Here is a 16,293-nt window from a genome sequence, read left to right as displayed (position 1 = left end):
AATAGAGCATCTGATTAGATGCTCTATAACCCATATTTCTAAGACCGAGTTCTTTTCTGCCTTTTATGCTGCATTTAAAGATACTTTTACTGAAAGCAATATCCGGGGAGGTTTTAGAGGAGCTGGTCTTGCTCCTCTTAACCCGGAAAATGTAATCTCAAAGCTTGATGTGCAGCTACGGACTCCAACGCCTCCCGGGGAGGCTGCTAACCCTTCGACCCCATGGGTTTCAAAGACCCCAAAGACAGCAACTGAGGCTCAATCTCAATCTGAATACCTCGAAAGGCGAATCAGAAGTCATAAAAGCAGCTCCCCAGAGTCAATAATTGAAGCTTTAAAGTCTAGTACTAAAGCAACAAAGGCAGCTCTACATCGGCTAGCCTTAGTAGAGGCTAGGTTAAAGGATCTTGAACAAGCAAATAAGATACTAAGCCGGCGCCGAAGGGCAAAAAGGACTAGACTACAGAAAGGAGGGGCGATGACAGTACAGGAAGCATCGCAAGTAGTTGATCAGATGGATGTTGATGCGCAGGTAGTGGCCGAATCATCTAGAAATGGTGCTCGAGGAAGGTCGGAGCGCCCGGGTGGTCGGCGTTGCGGTGTATGCGGCAAGGCCGGGCATAATGCAAGGACCTGTCGGGTAGTGATTGAGACCCCAGGAGAAGAGTATAGCGAGTAGTTTTAATTGATTAGATGGTTTATGGTGGTTTTAAAGCGATTTAAAGTCAAGAGGTTGAGATTTTTGTGACACTCGCTTATCTGTGACACTCGCTTATCATACACGTTAACCTTATTATCTTAATTAAAATAAAAATAACTTTTAAAGCCTTAATTAATAAGCTTATTAATAAGGATATATATTAAGTTTTAGCCTTTAGTAAGATCTTATTTACTTTATATAATAATATTATAAATATCTTATTAAATTATAAGGCTAAATCTATTTAAAAGCCTAATAAATATTTATGTCTCTTTAGGCTTTATACTAGCTTTTATAAGTAGCTATATAATTTACTTTTAATTACTTATAATTTAATAGTAAATTAAATATACCCTTAGCCTATAGCTTAGCTTATAATTATATATATAAGTATAAGGATTATAATCATACTTAACTGCCTATTAAGTCTTATAACTACTCTCTATAGTATTAATTAAGAAAAGGTAGGCTATATAATATAATAAAGTCTTTCTCTTACTTACTTAATTAGACCTAGGCCTTCCTTTATAATTATATATATAGGTAATTATAAAAGCTTAACTAAGGGTCTTTGCCTTTAAAGATCTTTATATAATAAAGGCATAACTATATATACTTCCCTATTTATTAATTACTATAAGTAGCTTAGTTTATAAGCTAAAAATAGCTTCTAGGGGGAGAGTATTATTAGGAAAGACTTTAGGAGCCTAATCTATTATAATAAGGCAAGTAGAGTGCTAATTAATAGAAAATTAGGTAAATAAAGATAATTAGATCTAGGATATATAATAAATAGAGTTTTAAGTAGTTAATTGGCTTTAAAATACTTATATAAGGCATTTTCGGTTAATTAGTATTACTAATATAATAATATCTTATTTATATAGGTACCTATTTAATTATATTTGCATGGGTACCTGTGCAGGTATGGATGGCCCCTTATGATATATCTTAGTAATAAGTACTTCTAGAAAAGGCACCTCCTTAAGGATAAGGCTACTTAATGCCTTCTTAGAGGGTCTATAAAGTATAATATTAACTAAGTTATATTACTTAATTAGATAAGCTGTTAGGGCAATTACCTAAGTAATAGCTAAATGGCCCTTATTATAAAGCGAGCCTATTTTAATAGCCTTAATAAGGAAGTAGATGTTATTAAGCTGATTAAGTGCCTCCTTGTAGATCTTCCTGTCGCTGAACTCAGCGGCTATAGCGGCGATGAAGCTCGGAGAGGACCCTCGCCGGCACGGTAGATACCGGAGTCCATCTTGTCGGTACCTTTTAGGTCTCTGACCACCACTTCGCCCTTGCCACCGTACTTGATGTTGAGGGGTTGAGTGTGCTGTAAAATAGTCAGTTATCACCCCATGGCTCGAACAGGTATAAGACATACCATTTTGGCAGCGTGGTCCCAGAAATGACCCATTTTGTCTAGGATTTCCAACGAGTGTCGTCCAGACTCTAAGAGCTGTTGCGATGGAACCTGTCCCATGCTTTCCCTCCCGTGAATAATCGCGGAGAGAATGCTACCAGCAACACATGTCGAGTATGCGTAGACTAAAGCATCGACATGGCAGCCTGCCTTCTGCGCACGGTGCAACAGAGACGGGATCTTGGAGGCGTGCTCACAACATGCTTCATAGGTTTTGGACAAGAAATTCGGTGGTGCTTTCACCTTAAAGTTTTGTAATCGCAGTGCCAATAGGAACGGGTGACTGATGAGACAGTGACAAAGGTGGAAAACGATGCTAGCAAATACGGCGTGTTGCATGTCCTGGTGATCTGGAGTTCTATTGGGGAGTTTGTGCTATCATATAATATCTTTGATAGGCACCTCCTTAACTTGAAGGTAATACTTAATTAAATGGAAAAAGGAGTTTATAGGTTTGAATTTTAATTATAAGTTTTAAGGTAAGGTATTATCTATCTTGCGTTAGTAAAGGATGTATTTAGTATAGCATCTAAGAGCTAAAGCAATAAGGATAGGAAGGGTAAAATAACCTTGAATCTTACCTAGATTAGTATCCTAGTAAAATACGATAAAGTATTAGAGTTTGCTTCTAGCTTCTAGTTCTAAATACCTCCTCTTTATCATATAATTAAGCGTAGTAGTCTTTATTAGCTATAGCTAGCAATTGTTGCATCGTGGCTTATCTCCCAAACATTTCGTTTTTCTCTGTCTAAAAATATTATTTCCGCGTCAGTGTCGTGTTCGTGCTTCACAGGTGGTCGCAGAGGTAAGACAGCAAGGTGACGAGGTGGTGAAACATGACGGACCGAGAGATCCATCAAGCAGGACAAGCAAATCAGGGAATGATTAAGTTATAGCAGAGAGCAATATATGGATTCGTACCAATAGCTGGTATAAGCTTACTAAATACAGCAGATGCTATAAGTAAGGTATATTATTTAAATTTTCTTATATAAATTTAATTATTAATAGGCTATTAATATAGACTCATACTATTAAAGTAATAATTAAGTAAGGTTTTACCAACTATTAGAACTAAATAAAGAAATGCCACGGCCCCACAAGTTTTCAGTACGCCGTCATGTGCCAAATCTCACACAGCGGGGTAAGTGATAAAATTTCCCTCATACCACTCCGTTTAGTTTCATCGAAGCTGAGTGTCATATCGAACACTACAATACCACAAAATGTCAGCTTCTGAGGATCCAGATACGCAAACTCCGCCTAGAGACGAGACCGAATTATGCAGCCGCCCAACGCATCGTTTGCAAGAGATTAAAGTCGGAGATAACAGCGTCCAGCTCTTGGTATCAACAAAAGACCACCTCTATGACGCTAAAGACGTTGGAGCTGGAGTCAACTCTTATCAAGTTATTGGCTCTTGGGAAGACAGCTCAGTCCAGGAACTTACCAAGATCTTGAACCAACGCCAAGCCATTACAAATCGGCAGTCACCCGCATACGCTGAAGCATCTCGCTTTGAGAAACATGGGGCAGGAAAGTCTCTGGCAGAGGCTGGTCGAGAGCAACACAATAGGGCTGTGGACAGGCCGCAGAGGAGCGAATAGAACTATCTTGTTGATTGCGTATACCCTCCACTTACGCATCCCTCGTCTACCGTGCCTTCATTGCGTACATATTGCCGCTGGTTCTGGGATCTCAGCACATCGTTGAGACTACCCTCTGAAACAGACCCAAAGAATTGAATGGATCCATGACCGGCCCTAGCTCCCTTGATGTTAAATAGGTCCCCTAGTGTAGACACGCATATTTGCTTTCCATCGTTCCCGACGCTGATATCTTCAACCACGTGGACCCGTCCTGAGGATGCCCATTGCGATGCCCGGTCACAGACACTTAAACACTGTTTCGTGCTTTCCAACTCATTTTGAAGTGTCTCGCGATTCGCACCAGGATCGATTTTCTGATTCAAATCTTGTACCAAGGACCTAAGCCGAAGATTCTCTTCAGTATTATCACGGTGCGATTCGAGGCGGTCGATGGTGTCCGAGAGATTGTAGCTGCATGTCTTGAGCGTGGAAATAGTGAGGGAATCAGCAAGTGTCATGTTGCCAGCTGAGATAGACATGACAGCAGCATTCGAGGCAGACCCAGTAAAAACGGGTTGAAAACTCATCCCATTGATTTCTTCAAGGAGATGTTTCAAATACTCAAGGCATCGTTCTGTACTTTCTTTTTCGTTTTCGAATTTCCGGAGATTGGCCTGGCCTTCAGCAGCTTCGGCCGTGGCGCCTTGAGATACTATGTCTTGCAATTTGGAGTCAATGTCTTTCAGATGCTTCTCCAGATCAAGCTTAGTGTCGCAAATCAAGTTTTTGTAATCGTTCAGAACTTGAAGGGTAACCTTGGAGGAGCGCCTAGAAGCAAGTTAGCGAGACCTTTTCTCTTGGGGTGAGCAACTAACAAGTTGGCGTCAGCTAGCGCTATAGTTATCGTCCCTTTGTAACCAGCTAAAAGTTCTTTGAAAGAAACAATATCGCCATTCATGTACATTAACTTGGCCCAATCTCTCAAGCTTGTTCTTGTCTCTGCTCGAGTGCGCCTGCTGTTCTGCTCGATCAGGATTTGGAAATCTACACACGCCTGTCGGCACTGAATGAGGGGAACTTTGAGCGGTAAGAACGCGGTCTCATCGGAACGCACATGATCTTGCAGCGGACTGAGAACTGATTCAAGACCTTTGAGTTCGCGAACAAGATCTAAAACTGCAGTTCGATGGTTTCGGAAGCTTTGGATAGTCTCATAGAGTATTTTGCTTGATTGCAGTGTAGCGGTGACAACGGCGATTAGTCCTGACGCTACACTGAGCGGATCACCCATGATGAGTCACTGCTTCGCGCGTGAGGCCTAAATCCCTAAAATGTTAAGTACAGATGCTATTAAAAGTACTTTTTCTTTAATGTTTTCAATTTTGGCCGTAAAACAAACTGAGCTAGGCTGAGGCATAAAGAAGCATCAGGCTATCATAAGCGGGGTAAATAAGAGGCGGAGATCCTATAAGCTCCACACTCTCTGGCGAGTATTAGGAGCGGGTTTAGGTAGTGAGATTTTAATTAGGTCTGTTATCTCAGAGAGTGGCCTATATAGTAAATATAATTAAAATTAAAAATAACTTACCAAGTAAAAACAGAAAAAGTAATATGTTTATGTTAATAGCATGCAACTATTTAAAACAGTAATAAAATATCTTCTTTTTATACCTCAAGCTAGTATAAATACACCAGGTCAGGTCTATTATATCCCGCACTACTTACATCTACTCCTCCGAAAAATACATGGGCCTATAAGGCTACTTGCACCATAATATAAACCGTATATGTAATATATATTGCTGCTCCTTCCACCACTTTAGAATATTTATCTAGCCAAGCTTGGGTGTTTTAAAGCAAAAGAGCTTAGATCAGCGAGCCGCTGTATGAGGAACCTGCAATAGATACTATGTGTAACACATCTAGCTACAGATTGAAGTCTTGACTTGTGAACATGTTTGAGTTACCGCATCGGGTACACCATGTAAGGAAATTGATGCCATATCCAGTGCGCTAATTGGAGAACATGTGATGGGTAAGTTCTCTTCTTCTACTACGGGCTCCTCGTACTGCTTGTCGCGTGCCCACTTGACAGTGGCCAGGTTGCAGCCAAGCCCTGGCATCTCCACAACCCGGACTGATAATAGAGCCACCCAAGGGAACGTTAGCATAAGAGTAGTAAGAACCAAAAAAGAAAATTCCTAATCTGGGCAGGCGATCTATATAATCTACGATATAGTGTGTGCTAAAGCATGCTATAAAACATCTAACTACAATATATATGTTTTTCGCACATGCCTTGTTATCGACGATGTCTTGGAGTTTACAATTTAGCATATGATACTTCCTCGTATGTTTCTTCATCTGAGCTATGACGCTAATGAAAGAACGTGAGTGTTTATGTATCTCTTTGCCGTTTAACCTCCTAGATAGCAACTTACATTTCTCTGCATCGGGTTCTCTGAGTAAGAATGAACACCCAGGCATCTCCTTGAATGTCTCAGACCATTGGCCAGAGCCTGCTCCTATGTCTATGGCTATACTCCTGTTAGATGATATTGAGTGTGTACGCCTGTACATGCTAGAGCGCAGGGAGTTAGACCACCTCCATATGGAGTTTCCGATCATAGACTCAGGTGTGAGGGCGTTGAAAGATAAAAGCATAGAATCTACTTCTGCGTTGTCGTTCAGATTGTCCTTGTGGTTTCTCATGAGCACATCATACACTTCTATCTTGTCTCTGGGAGTTAAAATCTTATTTTTATCATGTCGCCATTCTTATACTCGTTATGCTCAGATATAGACATCATTCTAGGATCTTCTTTGGTCTCGAGGAGTGAGCCTTCTGTCAGACGCAGATCCATGGAATTTACGACCACTATTTTCTTCGTGTCTATGCTCCCCTTCGGATATAGCCACGATTCTGTCGACAGGATAAGACACAGGAGAGACGTACTCCAGAGCCTCATTCATTGTATTGTAGAGGGTACTGATATAGAGCTTCGTGAGGTAGTGCTCCAATGCCATTACTCTCAATATAGACTTTTTTATCCATGGGAGATCTCTATCATAAGGTGACTCAATTTCAGTCCATACACCGGTGGCTGAAAGCTTATGTCACCACATCGAACCTAGAGCTTGTGAATACGTTCAATCGTGCTTTTCTGCAATTGGCGACTCGTTGGCTTCTGACTGTCTTCATATCCGACTTCCAAGGCAAGGTTCAAGCCCTGGCGCACACTTTAGAAGTTACTTCAAGTTGAGTTTGAACGCGACATTCAATTTTCTATCACTATATACAGCCTGCTTTATGCCTACCTCCAAGCCTACTGCTAATTTCCACTCATATCCTAATATATCATTCTCAGTGATCTTGCATCAGCCAGAGAAGAAGAGTTTCAATTGTACATCATCCCCCTGCTGCCAGATCACCTCTTGAAGCAAGCTTCCCCAGCTTACAGAATGTACGTCTGTTCAAGCGTCACAGAAATGGCCCCGCTGCCCCGACACGAAATCTTGTCTGAGATTCGTGGTCAACTGGAATCATATCATCGACGAGATGTATATAAGCCCTCCACCAGAACCGCCTTCCAACCCTGCCCATTCGCCCCTAACGCCTGTTCTGAACTCGGTCACAAAAGGGTCAAGGATATATCAATAAACTATGCGGAGGATTGTTGCAACAAGACCGTGCCGATATACATCGTTCCAGGTGTCGGGGGTCACATGGAACTGCGCTGCGCTTTGCATAACTGGCTATACAACAAATGGTATCAACCATATCGGAATGATATCGAGTATCACCAATTCATCGCGAAGCTATTTTATCCTTGCAGACCTCCTCCCGATATGTCTCCAGTATCACTGGTCACGCTAATAAACGAGCTGCATGGGAGAATCTGCGACCAGGTAGCGACATATCAACGAGAGGTCGTGACTCTTCCCCCACAGTCCATATTTGGGGGTCCAGGCTTTCGAGATCAGGAGTTTTTGATCCTGCAGCCACTATTCAAGGCAGTAACAATCATTCTTTCAGGGGGCGACTTCAACGTTCGTGTAACAGATATGGGAAAATTGTCAGTTCCCATTACCCTCACCCGTAAAGACAGCGCGCTAAGTCAACAGATGATCTTCAAATCCATCAGTCACCATGTTACAAATTTCATATCGGATACAGCAGTCCAGGTGCCTCTGCATGTAGCCATTGACTTTATCACCGCCCACAATCAACGCGAAATTGCTGCATTTGGCCCGCAGCCTGACCCTCTCAAGTCAACGCTGGGATTTCGAAACGGCTATCTGTACCTCCTGAAGACTTGCCTGTTGTTGTGAGCTCTCTTGGCGGGGGAGATGAACCAATGGAGGGGCCAAGCTCAACTTGGGTTGATACCACGATTCATACTGGGTGGCCTAGAGTCAACGCCTTCGATGATGAGAGGGTCTATCAGTGGGAAGAGAAACGCGAGCGATGGAAGTTGCTTCGAGAAGTCGCTGGTATCAGCCTTAATTATGTCAGGATTCATCGCCGAAAAAGCCAATAATTAGAAGGCTGATGGAAAATATACCAGAGAGGGTCAGCACAGGCGTATAAAGGTTATTGAATGCTTTAGATAGCATATAAAAGACATGCTCCTTCAACCAACTTATACATCTTCTGCCCTCGGTGCATGATCTGGTTCTAACTAAAAATGGCAAATCTATGTTGATGCTTGAGAATACCGGGGCTGTAGCAGCTTTTTCACAACGCGGTCAATTACCTCAGCAGCCCCAAGCACTTTCTCCTCTTCAAGTTTCCGTCCGACGATCTGCAGCCCAACTGGGAGATTCATCGCGGCCATCTCGTCTTTGTCCTTGTTCCAGAGCCCCTGGTTCCATTCATCCTCAGGTCCTCTAGCAGGATACGAGAACGGTGTGTCAACATCCCCCGACTGTATCGTTCCGCCAGGTATAACCATCGCGGTATAGTCAAGAACATTCCACACCTTTGTATAGCCAACCCAGCCGCATCCACCGTGTCGAACAGCGGCATGCGGCATGACGGGCATGAGAAGCACGTCAGCCTTTCTGCCAGTTGCAGACTGGATCGAGTTCCACTTCTCCAGGTAACCTTGCTGGAGGTCCCATTTCTTCTTGTTGAGCTTCCAATATTCGTATACCGAAATTGCTTTGCCGCGATTGACAAGGCGTTTGACGTGAGGGATGAATGGCTCTCCAGCCCTTGATATATCTTGGCGGATATCTTCACCACCATCAGCAGTATAAAACATATCCTATTGCAACGTCAGTCAATTAGGTCCCGGGTTCGACGCCGGGAGTATCACCATAGTTCTTATACACTGCTCGTGGAGTTCAGTATTCCACTCCACAATCTCATGACCCTCAAGCTTCAAAGCTTCAACTGCATCTCGCAATGCTCGCGTTATCGGTGGATGTGGACGAACAACACCATCATCCATCAGAACACCGATAGTAAGTGGGCGGCTATGCATTTCTTCGTATAAGTGGCCTCGCCAAGGAAGCGGAGCGCAGCGTGCATCGTAATCCCATGGCTTTGACTCGATTAGGCTGTGCATGGCATATTTGATCATGCTCAGGTCCTGTGCCATTGGACCAATTGAAGATGGAACATGTTCCTGACCCTCTGTCGAAACAGGGACGCCTTGGTAAGGTAGTCTTGTGCTCTAGTGATCAATCAGCGGGATATTGGTGATTTCTGTATCAATAGCAACTCACACTCGGCTTCAATCCATATATGCCCATCATGTGGCTAGGAATGCGGATGCTTCCGCCAATATCTGTACCCCATCCGAGCATAGAGGCACCGCAAGAAAGCAAGACAGCCTCACCACCTGTAGAGCCACCTGGTGTGTAATCTTTGTTCATGGGATTGGTAGTCAACCCCCAAAGGGGATTCTCCGTCTCGCACCACTAAATGCCAGTAAGCCATGGTGTTTAGCCTGGATTGAGATCAGTCGCCCACCATAATGCTTTGAGGCAAGTTCGATTTTGCGAGAACGATAGCGCCCAGTGATTTGAGAATTTTGACCAGTACGGCATCGTCAGTAGCTGGATTGAAGGACCGTCCAACGTAGCCCAGAGTGCTATCATAGCCCTTAATATTGAATTGGTCCTTGAGAGTAACGACCAAGCCATGTAGGGGTCCTATTGGCTGTTTCTCGCTGATAATGTAGGCATCAAGCTCTTCGGCCTGCTGCAAAGCATCTTCGAAAGCAACTTCTGTAAGACTGGATCAAGATTAGCCCTTGACACATCGTATCCTAGGGTGATTCTTACCAATTGGTCTACATTATGTTAATTGTGATTAGAAAAGTATTAATTTTCGCAACGTAGTATACAAAGACATACCTGTTGATGAACTTGGATCGCCCTATATGAAGATGCATTAAGTATTTGGCACAGCACTTATACTAATATTGATGACGTACCGTTCTATCAATCCTTGCACAACGGTTTTGCATGTCAGCTGCCCTTTAGATATAAGGCTTAAAGTTTGGGTTGTATCGGCAAGCTGGCCGATATCGACATTTTGTAACTCTTTGTACTTCCCAAGTTCCAGCAAAGCCTTGGACAAAATGTCACGCTGTTGTTGTTTCTTGCGCTCAACTGTTGACTGCCAAGGCAGAGGCTCGGGATCAATTGAACCAGGAGCCATTGTCCTAACTTGGCAGAGAATTCTCCAATAAGCCACTGAAATCCTTTTGCCGCTATAATAATACGAGTCTTTTTCTGTACTGGAGGGGAGAGGGAGACTGTGATCTGCAGCAACGACCCCATCCTTGGATATACCTTGCCAAACCCCGCGCCTATGCCGATAAAAGTAGATTTTAGTCCAGTCATAAGCCGAATCCAAACCCGAGTCGCCGAGATAAGGATAGCCAAAGGCGGTTGAGAACCGGGAGTGGGGGTGGACTCGGCGCTAGCTTACTGATGATAGAGCCCGACTGATCGAATGATGGTGCTGCTACATTGTCCTTGACAGATGAGACGACCTTTGGCGGAAGACGCCGCAAGAACGTCTTTAAGTCACTGTTGGTAAGAACTATCTTGATTGATATATCCGAGAGGTGAATGTGTTGATGAGATCAATTGTTACACTGTCAAACACCATCGACATCATTCATCATTCAGCAGTACGCATTACACTACTAAAACTTGCCCCACATGGCCATTCCGACAAGCACAAATGGTCACAGCAACGGATATCAAGATGCCGATGTCCATGATGTCTGCGTTGTTGGAGCTGGCCCATCAGGCCTCATGCTGAGGTGAGCTGCTGAATTAATGTTCGCCTCTTTCCGTACTGATAGTTGCTCTAGTGTTGTGTTGGCAAAGCTTGGTCTATCAGTCAAGGTTATTGATGAGAGGCCCGATCAGACGACCGTCGGTCGTGCTGATGGTATCCAACCCAAGACTATTGAGACTTTGCAAATGCTGCGAATTGGCGATGATCTTGTACAAACAGGTGTCAAGGTTCATGACATCTGCATGTGGCGGGGCTCACCAACGGAAGGACTTCGCCGTACAGGACGTGAAGTCCACTATCCATCTTCAGTGGTAGATGTGCTACATCCCTACATCCTTTTGTGCCATCAAGGCATGATGGAAGGCACCTTTATCAACGACCTGCGAAAAAGTGGTGTCGAAGTCACTCGCAGTCACACCTTCAGAGGAGTAACAGACTCTTCCGATCATCTCCAGATCGAATGCGACAAAGATGGTGAAACACGTACAGCTATTCCGGCCAGATACCTAGTTGGCTGTGATGGAGCTCGCTCAGCAGTACGGACGCCATTCCAGGTGCTGCTTCTCAAGGAACTCCTCATAACTCTGTTTGGGGAGTTTTGGATGGAGAGTTAGATACCGACTTCCCTGACATCTGGAGCAAGACCGTCATATTTTCCGAGGAACACGGATCAGTTCTTCTTATTCCACGTGAGCGGAACATGACCCGACTTTACATCGAGATGAAGAGTTCGGTCACTTCCAAGGGCCTCGGTCAGGAGTTTGTCATGGAGCAGGCACGTCTTATCATGGCCCCATACACCGTCAACTGGACATCAGTGGAGTGGTTTGGCAACTATCAAGTATCTCAACGCTTTGCAACGCGGTTCTTGGATCCGACTCAGCGGATATTCATTGCTGGAGACGCCAGTCATACGCACAGTCCAAAGGCTGCCCAGGGAATGAACACCAGTGTCCATGACTCTTGGAACTTGGGCTGGAAGCTCAACCTTGCTGCACGTGGTTTCGCCAAGGATGGTATTCTTCTACAGTCCTACGAGCAGGAACGGAAGAAGATTGCGCAGGATCTCATCAACTTTGACTTTGAACACGCTAATGAGATTGCTGGAGGTGACTCCAAGAGACTCGCTGAAAATTTCCGCAAGAACACACGCTTCATCTCAGGAGTGGGGGTCGAGTATGGCCCCAATGAGCTGAACCATCCTCTAGATGCCGCTCCTGGTGGCGATGCTAAGCCAGGCTGCAATCTCCCGCAAGCAAAGGTTACACGCTACATAGACGCTTGTCCAGTTGATGTCCAGCTCGATGTCCCGGTTCTCGGCCAGTTCCGAGTCTATGTAGTCGCTCCAAACCTTACAGGGCGTCAAGAGAGTGGCTTCATCAAAGCGTTTGATGAGTCTATCTCGACACCGACCTCGTTCGTATTCCAGCTTGGCAAGTCAACGGAGGCTTCATATCAACAAAAGCCTCGTGCCAACCGAGCCGATGATGTTTACGTGCGACCAGAACGGTACACACCAGTCAACCAATTAATAACATTTGCTCTTCTCAGTAAGTAAAATCTATTCCATCGCCACTCTATCACAACTACTAACTCTCGGAATCTTTACAGCCTCTACAGATAAGAACGACTTTGAGCTCTCAGACCTGCCTCCCACATTTTCAAAGAGTAGGTGGACGGTGTATCTGGATGACGCGGCGCATTTAGATACCAAGCGAACCTCGTGCACAGAGAAGTGGCTTGGCTCTGTCGATAGTGGAGAGGTCGCAATTCTTGTAGTTAGACCGGATGGTTATGTCGGTGCCATTCGGCGTATCAAGAATGCTGGTGTTGAGGAGGGTGCAGCGGCGGCGAGTTGGCTCGATTCGTACTTTGGAGGCTTTTTACAGATTCCTTCTGTTTGAACGTGGATGAAATAGGAAGTCACTTGGTGAAATACTGTATTAATCATCTTGTGCTATGAGGCAATGTGTACACGAGATTTCGCACCGGAAACTCCTCTATTGAAGTTTGGATAAAACGTAATAATCATCCGTTCAGATTGCAAGCAACATTTCATAAATTCTATATTTTAATCATGGCACTTTGGGGAGCCAAATGTTCGATTGTCCAAGTCATACATGCTCGCATTGCAGAAGGGAGATTAGTGCAACTCACCACTGGTACAGGGCCTTCATCGCGTCCAGGTCCAGACTCACCGATGAGTATTGGATCACTCGTTATTGGTTTCTGAAGTCCTCTACATTACCAATATCCGAGTTCCCCGAGTCAACCAAACCATGTCGATAGAGAGCCAGGTCTCGACCACTGATAGCGGGCACCAATTATCTGATCAGATTAACCCCATTTATCCCAAATCTCATGGTTTAAACTCTGAAGCAGCAGGTATAATCCGGGGAAAGTGGGGGTTTGGAGTCAGCAGGGTGAGTTGGAACCGATAAGATAGGTAGATAGCCGTAGCGTAGTATACGCGTTGTCTTGGCGTGGTCCTGCTGCTGGCCTAGCGGATGGTAAGGTTACGGCCGGGTTCAGGGTGTGCATTGACTCGTAGCAGCGATTAGTTATCTTGTCTATCTCTCTCACGCCACAAAAGGGGATCACTTGTGTCTCTCCGGTGTCTCATGTGTGATAAATACATGAGTCGATACCGGTTGATGTTCCCAGTCTTCAACCTCTCACCTTCAACGTCCTGGCTCCTTCTCACAAACCATCATCATGGCTTCAAATAATGCAGAAGATATTGCCGAGAAGGCCACTGGAGCCAAGCTTCAACACAGCCCAAGTGCAACTTCTTACCGTCTCGGCGATCACAAACCTGTTGAGGACAGTGCGATTCGCGATTTCTACGGGAGTGCTGTCAACGAGTCGTATCGGTTAAAGTCTGAACTTGTTGCCCGCCATCTCTCAGAGATTGGTACTGGAAAGTAAGCACTGGACAATATGCATGATCAAGAACGTGGATGCTAATAACAACTCTTCTAGATTCCAATGGATCCTCTTCGTCGTCAACGGTTGCGGCTGGATGGTCGATAACTTCTGGTCCCAAGGCATCACCGCCGTTCGTCCCCCAATCATGAACGAATTCGACGACATAACAAGAATCAGCTTCAGTTCAGTGGCTTACTACGTTGGCCTGATTGTTGGAGCCTTCTTTTGGGGAACCGCAGCCGATGTTATTGGCCGCAAGCCTGCTTTCAACTCTACCATCTTCATCGGAGCAATCTTTGCTTGTGCAGTTGCTGGAGCTCAGGACTTCATCACCTTTTGCTCTCTCTGGGCTGTTATTGGTACTGCAGCTGGAGGCAACGTCCCAGTTGACAGTATTGTTTTCCTTGAGTTCGTCCCACAGAGTCATCAGTGGTTGCTCGTCACACTGTCTGCCTGGTGGAACCTTGGACAGCTTATCGTGTCTCTTCTTTCATGGGTCTTCCTTGCAAACTTTGCTTGCAGCAGCCCGGAGGGATGCCGCAGACAGGATAACATGGGATGGTAAGTCGTTCATTCCCCGACACTTCTGATTCATTGGACTAACAAGACGACCTCTCCAGGCGGTACGTCATGATCACTCTCGGTGGCATTGCTCTTGTCCTTGCCTTGGTTAGACTCTTCGTCTTCAAGATCCCCGAGTCGCCCAAATATCTCCTCTCCAAAGGACGCGACGCAGAGGCTGTCGAATCGGTCAACTACATCGCTCGTTATAACGGCAAGCCTGAGACCCTGACACTCGAGATGATGCAAGATATCGACCGCCAAATCTACTCGTCTGCAGTGGTCTCATCTACCGGCGAACAGGTCCACGCCATTCCTGATCAGACCGAGAAGAAGCTTTCTATGAAAGACATTCTCAGAGAGAACTTCAAGGACTTCAACATGAGCAGTTATCGCTCGCTCTTCGCCGGCCGCAAGATGGCTCAGCACAGTGCAGTCACATTCTTGATCTGGCTTACCATTGGAATCGCCTACCCGCTGTACTTTGCCTTCATCACTTCTTATCTTGAGTCCAAGAAGGATTACACTGCTAGCTCGTCGTTCAACCATACATATATGATTTACTGTATTGTTTCAGCTGTCGGCGTCCTCGGCCCAATCTCAGCAGGGTTTTTGGTAGAGACTCGATTCGGCCGCAGGTGGATGATGGCCATCTCTGCCGTTCTCACTGGCGTCTTTCTCTTTGCATACACAGCTGTTGGCACTGAAGCCGCCGATATTGGATTCCAGTGTGCTACAGCTATTCTTGGAAACTTTGGTAAGTCTCTCTTCTGGCCATTCTGTCATCTCAACACTAACAAGTCTTGCAGAGTACGCGGTCATGTTTGCCTTTACTCCAGAGTCTTTTCCTGGACCGGTACGAGGTACTGGTACTGGTATTGCAGCTACACTTCTCAGACTTGGTGGTCTTGTGGCATCTTTTATCTCGACATATTCTGGGTTTTCAGTCGTCCCCATTTACGCGAGTGCGGCGCTTTGGATCGTGGTCGGCTTCTTCTGTGTTGGTCTTCCTTACGAAACACATGGACATGCCTCCCTCTAGAGTCAGGATTGTGGTATTTGTTTGAGAGAACAGGCATCATATTTTCAGTAGTAGACATTGTTCACCAATGTGTGTTGGAACTATACTTTGACCCAGAACAGCATGTGTTGTCTTACAAGTTCTTATTGCTCCTTTTCTTTTCGACACCTTAAGATCATGAGATTTCGACGATAATCTTCTACACTCGACTTCTATCTCGGCTATTGATTCTAAATAATTAGGAAAAATGAACTTCTACCTGAATTGCTCTCGAGGTCCTTGTCAATCTCTTGATTGAGTACTCGAAGAGTACACCAGGACCCAAATTCTCAGTTTCTCATGTCGACTCATGTTCAAAACACTCGCGTTGTTTTTAATAAAAGTAGATAGATGGCTTTTGGCATCACTTTAAAACTTGAAATTGTTACAAATCAATACATCGATCTCAGCCGCGGAAATCAATTGCTTGATCTGTAAGCAAACCACAGTCCCCAAGACTGTTGTTACACGTCTGGCTCATCACGTCTAGACCAAAAACTCGAAACCCACGAACCTTACCCGGAGCGATAAAAATGTTTGCCCCATAAAGGCTAGAGGACAGCCTATCGGATGTCCCAGTCGTTCCGCATCAATGCTAACCATTCTTTGTCTTAGCAGTCTTTAACTTTCCGATCCTGGTCAAACCCACCCCCATTCTTGATCTCCCCTGTCGTGCTGCGCCTTATCAGTGGCCAACAAGAAAGACGGCTGACTCCTCGCATCTCCATCTCCACTTTCATCGTTCAAAGGTGGGGGATG

The 16,293-nt window shown here is 45.0% G+C and overlaps 8 protein-coding genes across 8 annotated transcripts; 4 read left to right on the top strand and 4 right to left on the bottom strand.

Moving 5' to 3' along the window:
- Positions 1–1,907: 1,907 nt before the first annotated feature.
- On the bottom strand, positions 1,908–2,126 carry FOXG_22800 (uncharacterized protein; the record flags this gene model as incomplete). Its single annotated transcript, XM_018403214.1, has 2 exons — positions 1,908–2,042; positions 2,094–2,126. The coding sequence occupies 2 exons, from the start codon at positions 2,124–2,126 to the stop codon at positions 1,908–1,910; spliced, it is 168 nt and encodes a 55-aa protein (XP_018258373.1).
- A 1,156-nt stretch (positions 2,127–3,282) lies between these two features.
- FOXG_17388 (uncharacterized protein) lies at positions 3,283–4,723 on the top strand. The gene has a single exon (XM_018397391.1). The coding sequence runs from the start codon at positions 3,359–3,361 to the stop codon at positions 3,737–3,739; it is 381 nt and encodes a 126-aa protein (XP_018258372.1). The 5' UTR covers positions 3,283–3,358; the 3' UTR covers positions 3,740–4,723.
- On the bottom strand, positions 3,662–5,180 carry FOXG_22799 (uncharacterized protein). Its single transcript, XM_018403213.1, has 2 exons — positions 4,597–5,180; positions 3,662–4,549 (listed from the first exon to the last, which is right to left on the bottom strand). The coding sequence occupies exons 1-2, from the start codon at positions 5,010–5,012 to the stop codon at positions 3,742–3,744; spliced, it is 1,224 nt and encodes a 407-aa protein (XP_018258371.1). The 5' UTR covers positions 5,013–5,180; the 3' UTR covers positions 3,662–3,741.
- Positions 5,181–5,643: 463 nt separating this feature from the next.
- Positions 5,644–6,694, bottom strand: FOXG_17387 (uncharacterized protein; the record flags this gene model as incomplete). Its single annotated transcript, XM_018397390.1, has 3 exons — positions 5,644–5,858; positions 6,163–6,266; positions 6,678–6,694. 3 exons carry the CDS (start codon positions 6,692–6,694, stop codon positions 5,644–5,646), a joined length of 336 nt encoding a protein of 111 aa, XP_018258370.1.
- A 516-nt stretch (positions 6,695–7,210) lies between these two features.
- FOXG_17386 (uncharacterized protein) lies at positions 7,211–8,053 on the top strand (the record flags this gene model as incomplete). The annotated part of the gene is made up of 1 exon (XM_018397389.1): positions 7,211–8,053. One exon carries the CDS (start codon positions 7,211–7,213, stop codon positions 8,051–8,053), a length of 843 nt encoding a protein of 280 aa, XP_018258369.1.
- A 194-nt stretch (positions 8,054–8,247) lies between these two features.
- Positions 8,248–10,512, bottom strand: FOXG_17385 (uncharacterized protein). Its single transcript, XM_018397388.1, has 7 exons — positions 10,168–10,512; positions 10,088–10,109; positions 10,016–10,023; positions 9,702–9,966; positions 9,455–9,649; positions 9,043–9,402; positions 8,248–8,991 (listed from the first exon to the last, which is right to left on the bottom strand). Exons 1-7 carry the CDS (start codon positions 10,392–10,394, stop codon positions 8,419–8,421), a joined length of 1,650 nt encoding a protein of 549 aa, XP_018258368.1. The 5' UTR covers positions 10,395–10,512; the 3' UTR covers positions 8,248–8,418.
- A 391-nt stretch (positions 10,513–10,903) lies between these two features.
- On the top strand, positions 10,904–12,889 carry FOXG_17384 (uncharacterized protein; the record flags this gene model as incomplete). Its single annotated transcript, XM_018397387.1, has 4 exons — positions 10,904–11,007; positions 11,059–11,468; positions 11,540–12,535; positions 12,597–12,889. 4 exons carry the CDS (start codon positions 10,904–10,906, stop codon positions 12,887–12,889), a joined length of 1,803 nt encoding a protein of 600 aa, XP_018258367.1.
- A 599-nt stretch (positions 12,890–13,488) lies between these two features.
- On the top strand, positions 13,489–15,764 carry FOXG_17383 (uncharacterized protein). The gene is made up of 4 exons (XM_018397386.1): positions 13,489–13,909; positions 13,968–14,474; positions 14,534–15,231; positions 15,284–15,764. Exons 1-4 carry the CDS (start codon positions 13,701–13,703, stop codon positions 15,514–15,516), a joined length of 1,647 nt encoding a protein of 548 aa, XP_018258366.1. The 5' UTR covers positions 13,489–13,700; the 3' UTR covers positions 15,517–15,764.
- Positions 15,765–16,293: the final 529 nt, after the last annotated feature.

This window comes from Fusarium oxysporum, genomic scaffold (genome assembly GCF_000149955.1).
Source record: "Fusarium oxysporum f. sp. lycopersici 4287 supercont2.48 genomic scaffold, whole genome shotgun sequence".
Classification (NCBI taxonomy): domain Eukaryota; kingdom Fungi; phylum Ascomycota; class Sordariomycetes; order Hypocreales; family Nectriaceae; genus Fusarium; species Fusarium oxysporum.
This window is presented reverse-complemented; position numbering and strand designations above follow the sequence as displayed.

Coding starts and splice junctions, on each gene's coding strand:
- FOXG_17383 (XM_018397386.1), top strand. CDS start 13,701: ATGGCTTCAAATAATGCAGAAGATATTGCCGAGAAGGCCACTGGAGCC. Junction 13,910..13,967: donor TCAGAGATTGGTACTGGAAA/GTAAGCACTGGA, acceptor CAACTCTTCTAG/ATTCCAATGGATCCTCTTCG. Junction 14,475..14,533: donor AGACAGGATAACATGGGATG/GTAAGTCGTTCA, acceptor CGACCTCTCCAG/GCGGTACGTCATGATCACTC.
- FOXG_17385 (XM_018397388.1), bottom strand. CDS start 10,394: ATGGCTCCTGGTTCAATTGATCCCGAGCCTCTGCCTTGGCAGTCAACA. Junction 10,110..10,167: donor GTGCAAGGATTGATAGAACG/GTACGTCATCAA, acceptor ATCTTCATATAG/GGCGATCCAAGTTCATCAAC. Junction 9,403..9,454: donor TATATGGATTGAAGCCGAGT/GTGAGTTGCTAT, acceptor ATTGATCACTAG/AGCACAAGACTACCTTACCA.
- FOXG_22799 (XM_018403213.1), bottom strand. CDS start 5,012: ATGGGTGATCCGCTCAGTGTAGCGTCAGGACTAATCGCCGTTGTCACC. Junction 4,550..4,596: donor GCGCTAGCTGACGCCAACTT/GTTAGTTGCTCA, acceptor ACTTGCTTCTAG/GCGCTCCTCCAAGGTTACCC.
- FOXG_17388 (XM_018397391.1), top strand. CDS start 3,359: ATGTCAGCTTCTGAGGATCCAGATACGCAAACTCCGCCTAGAGACGAG.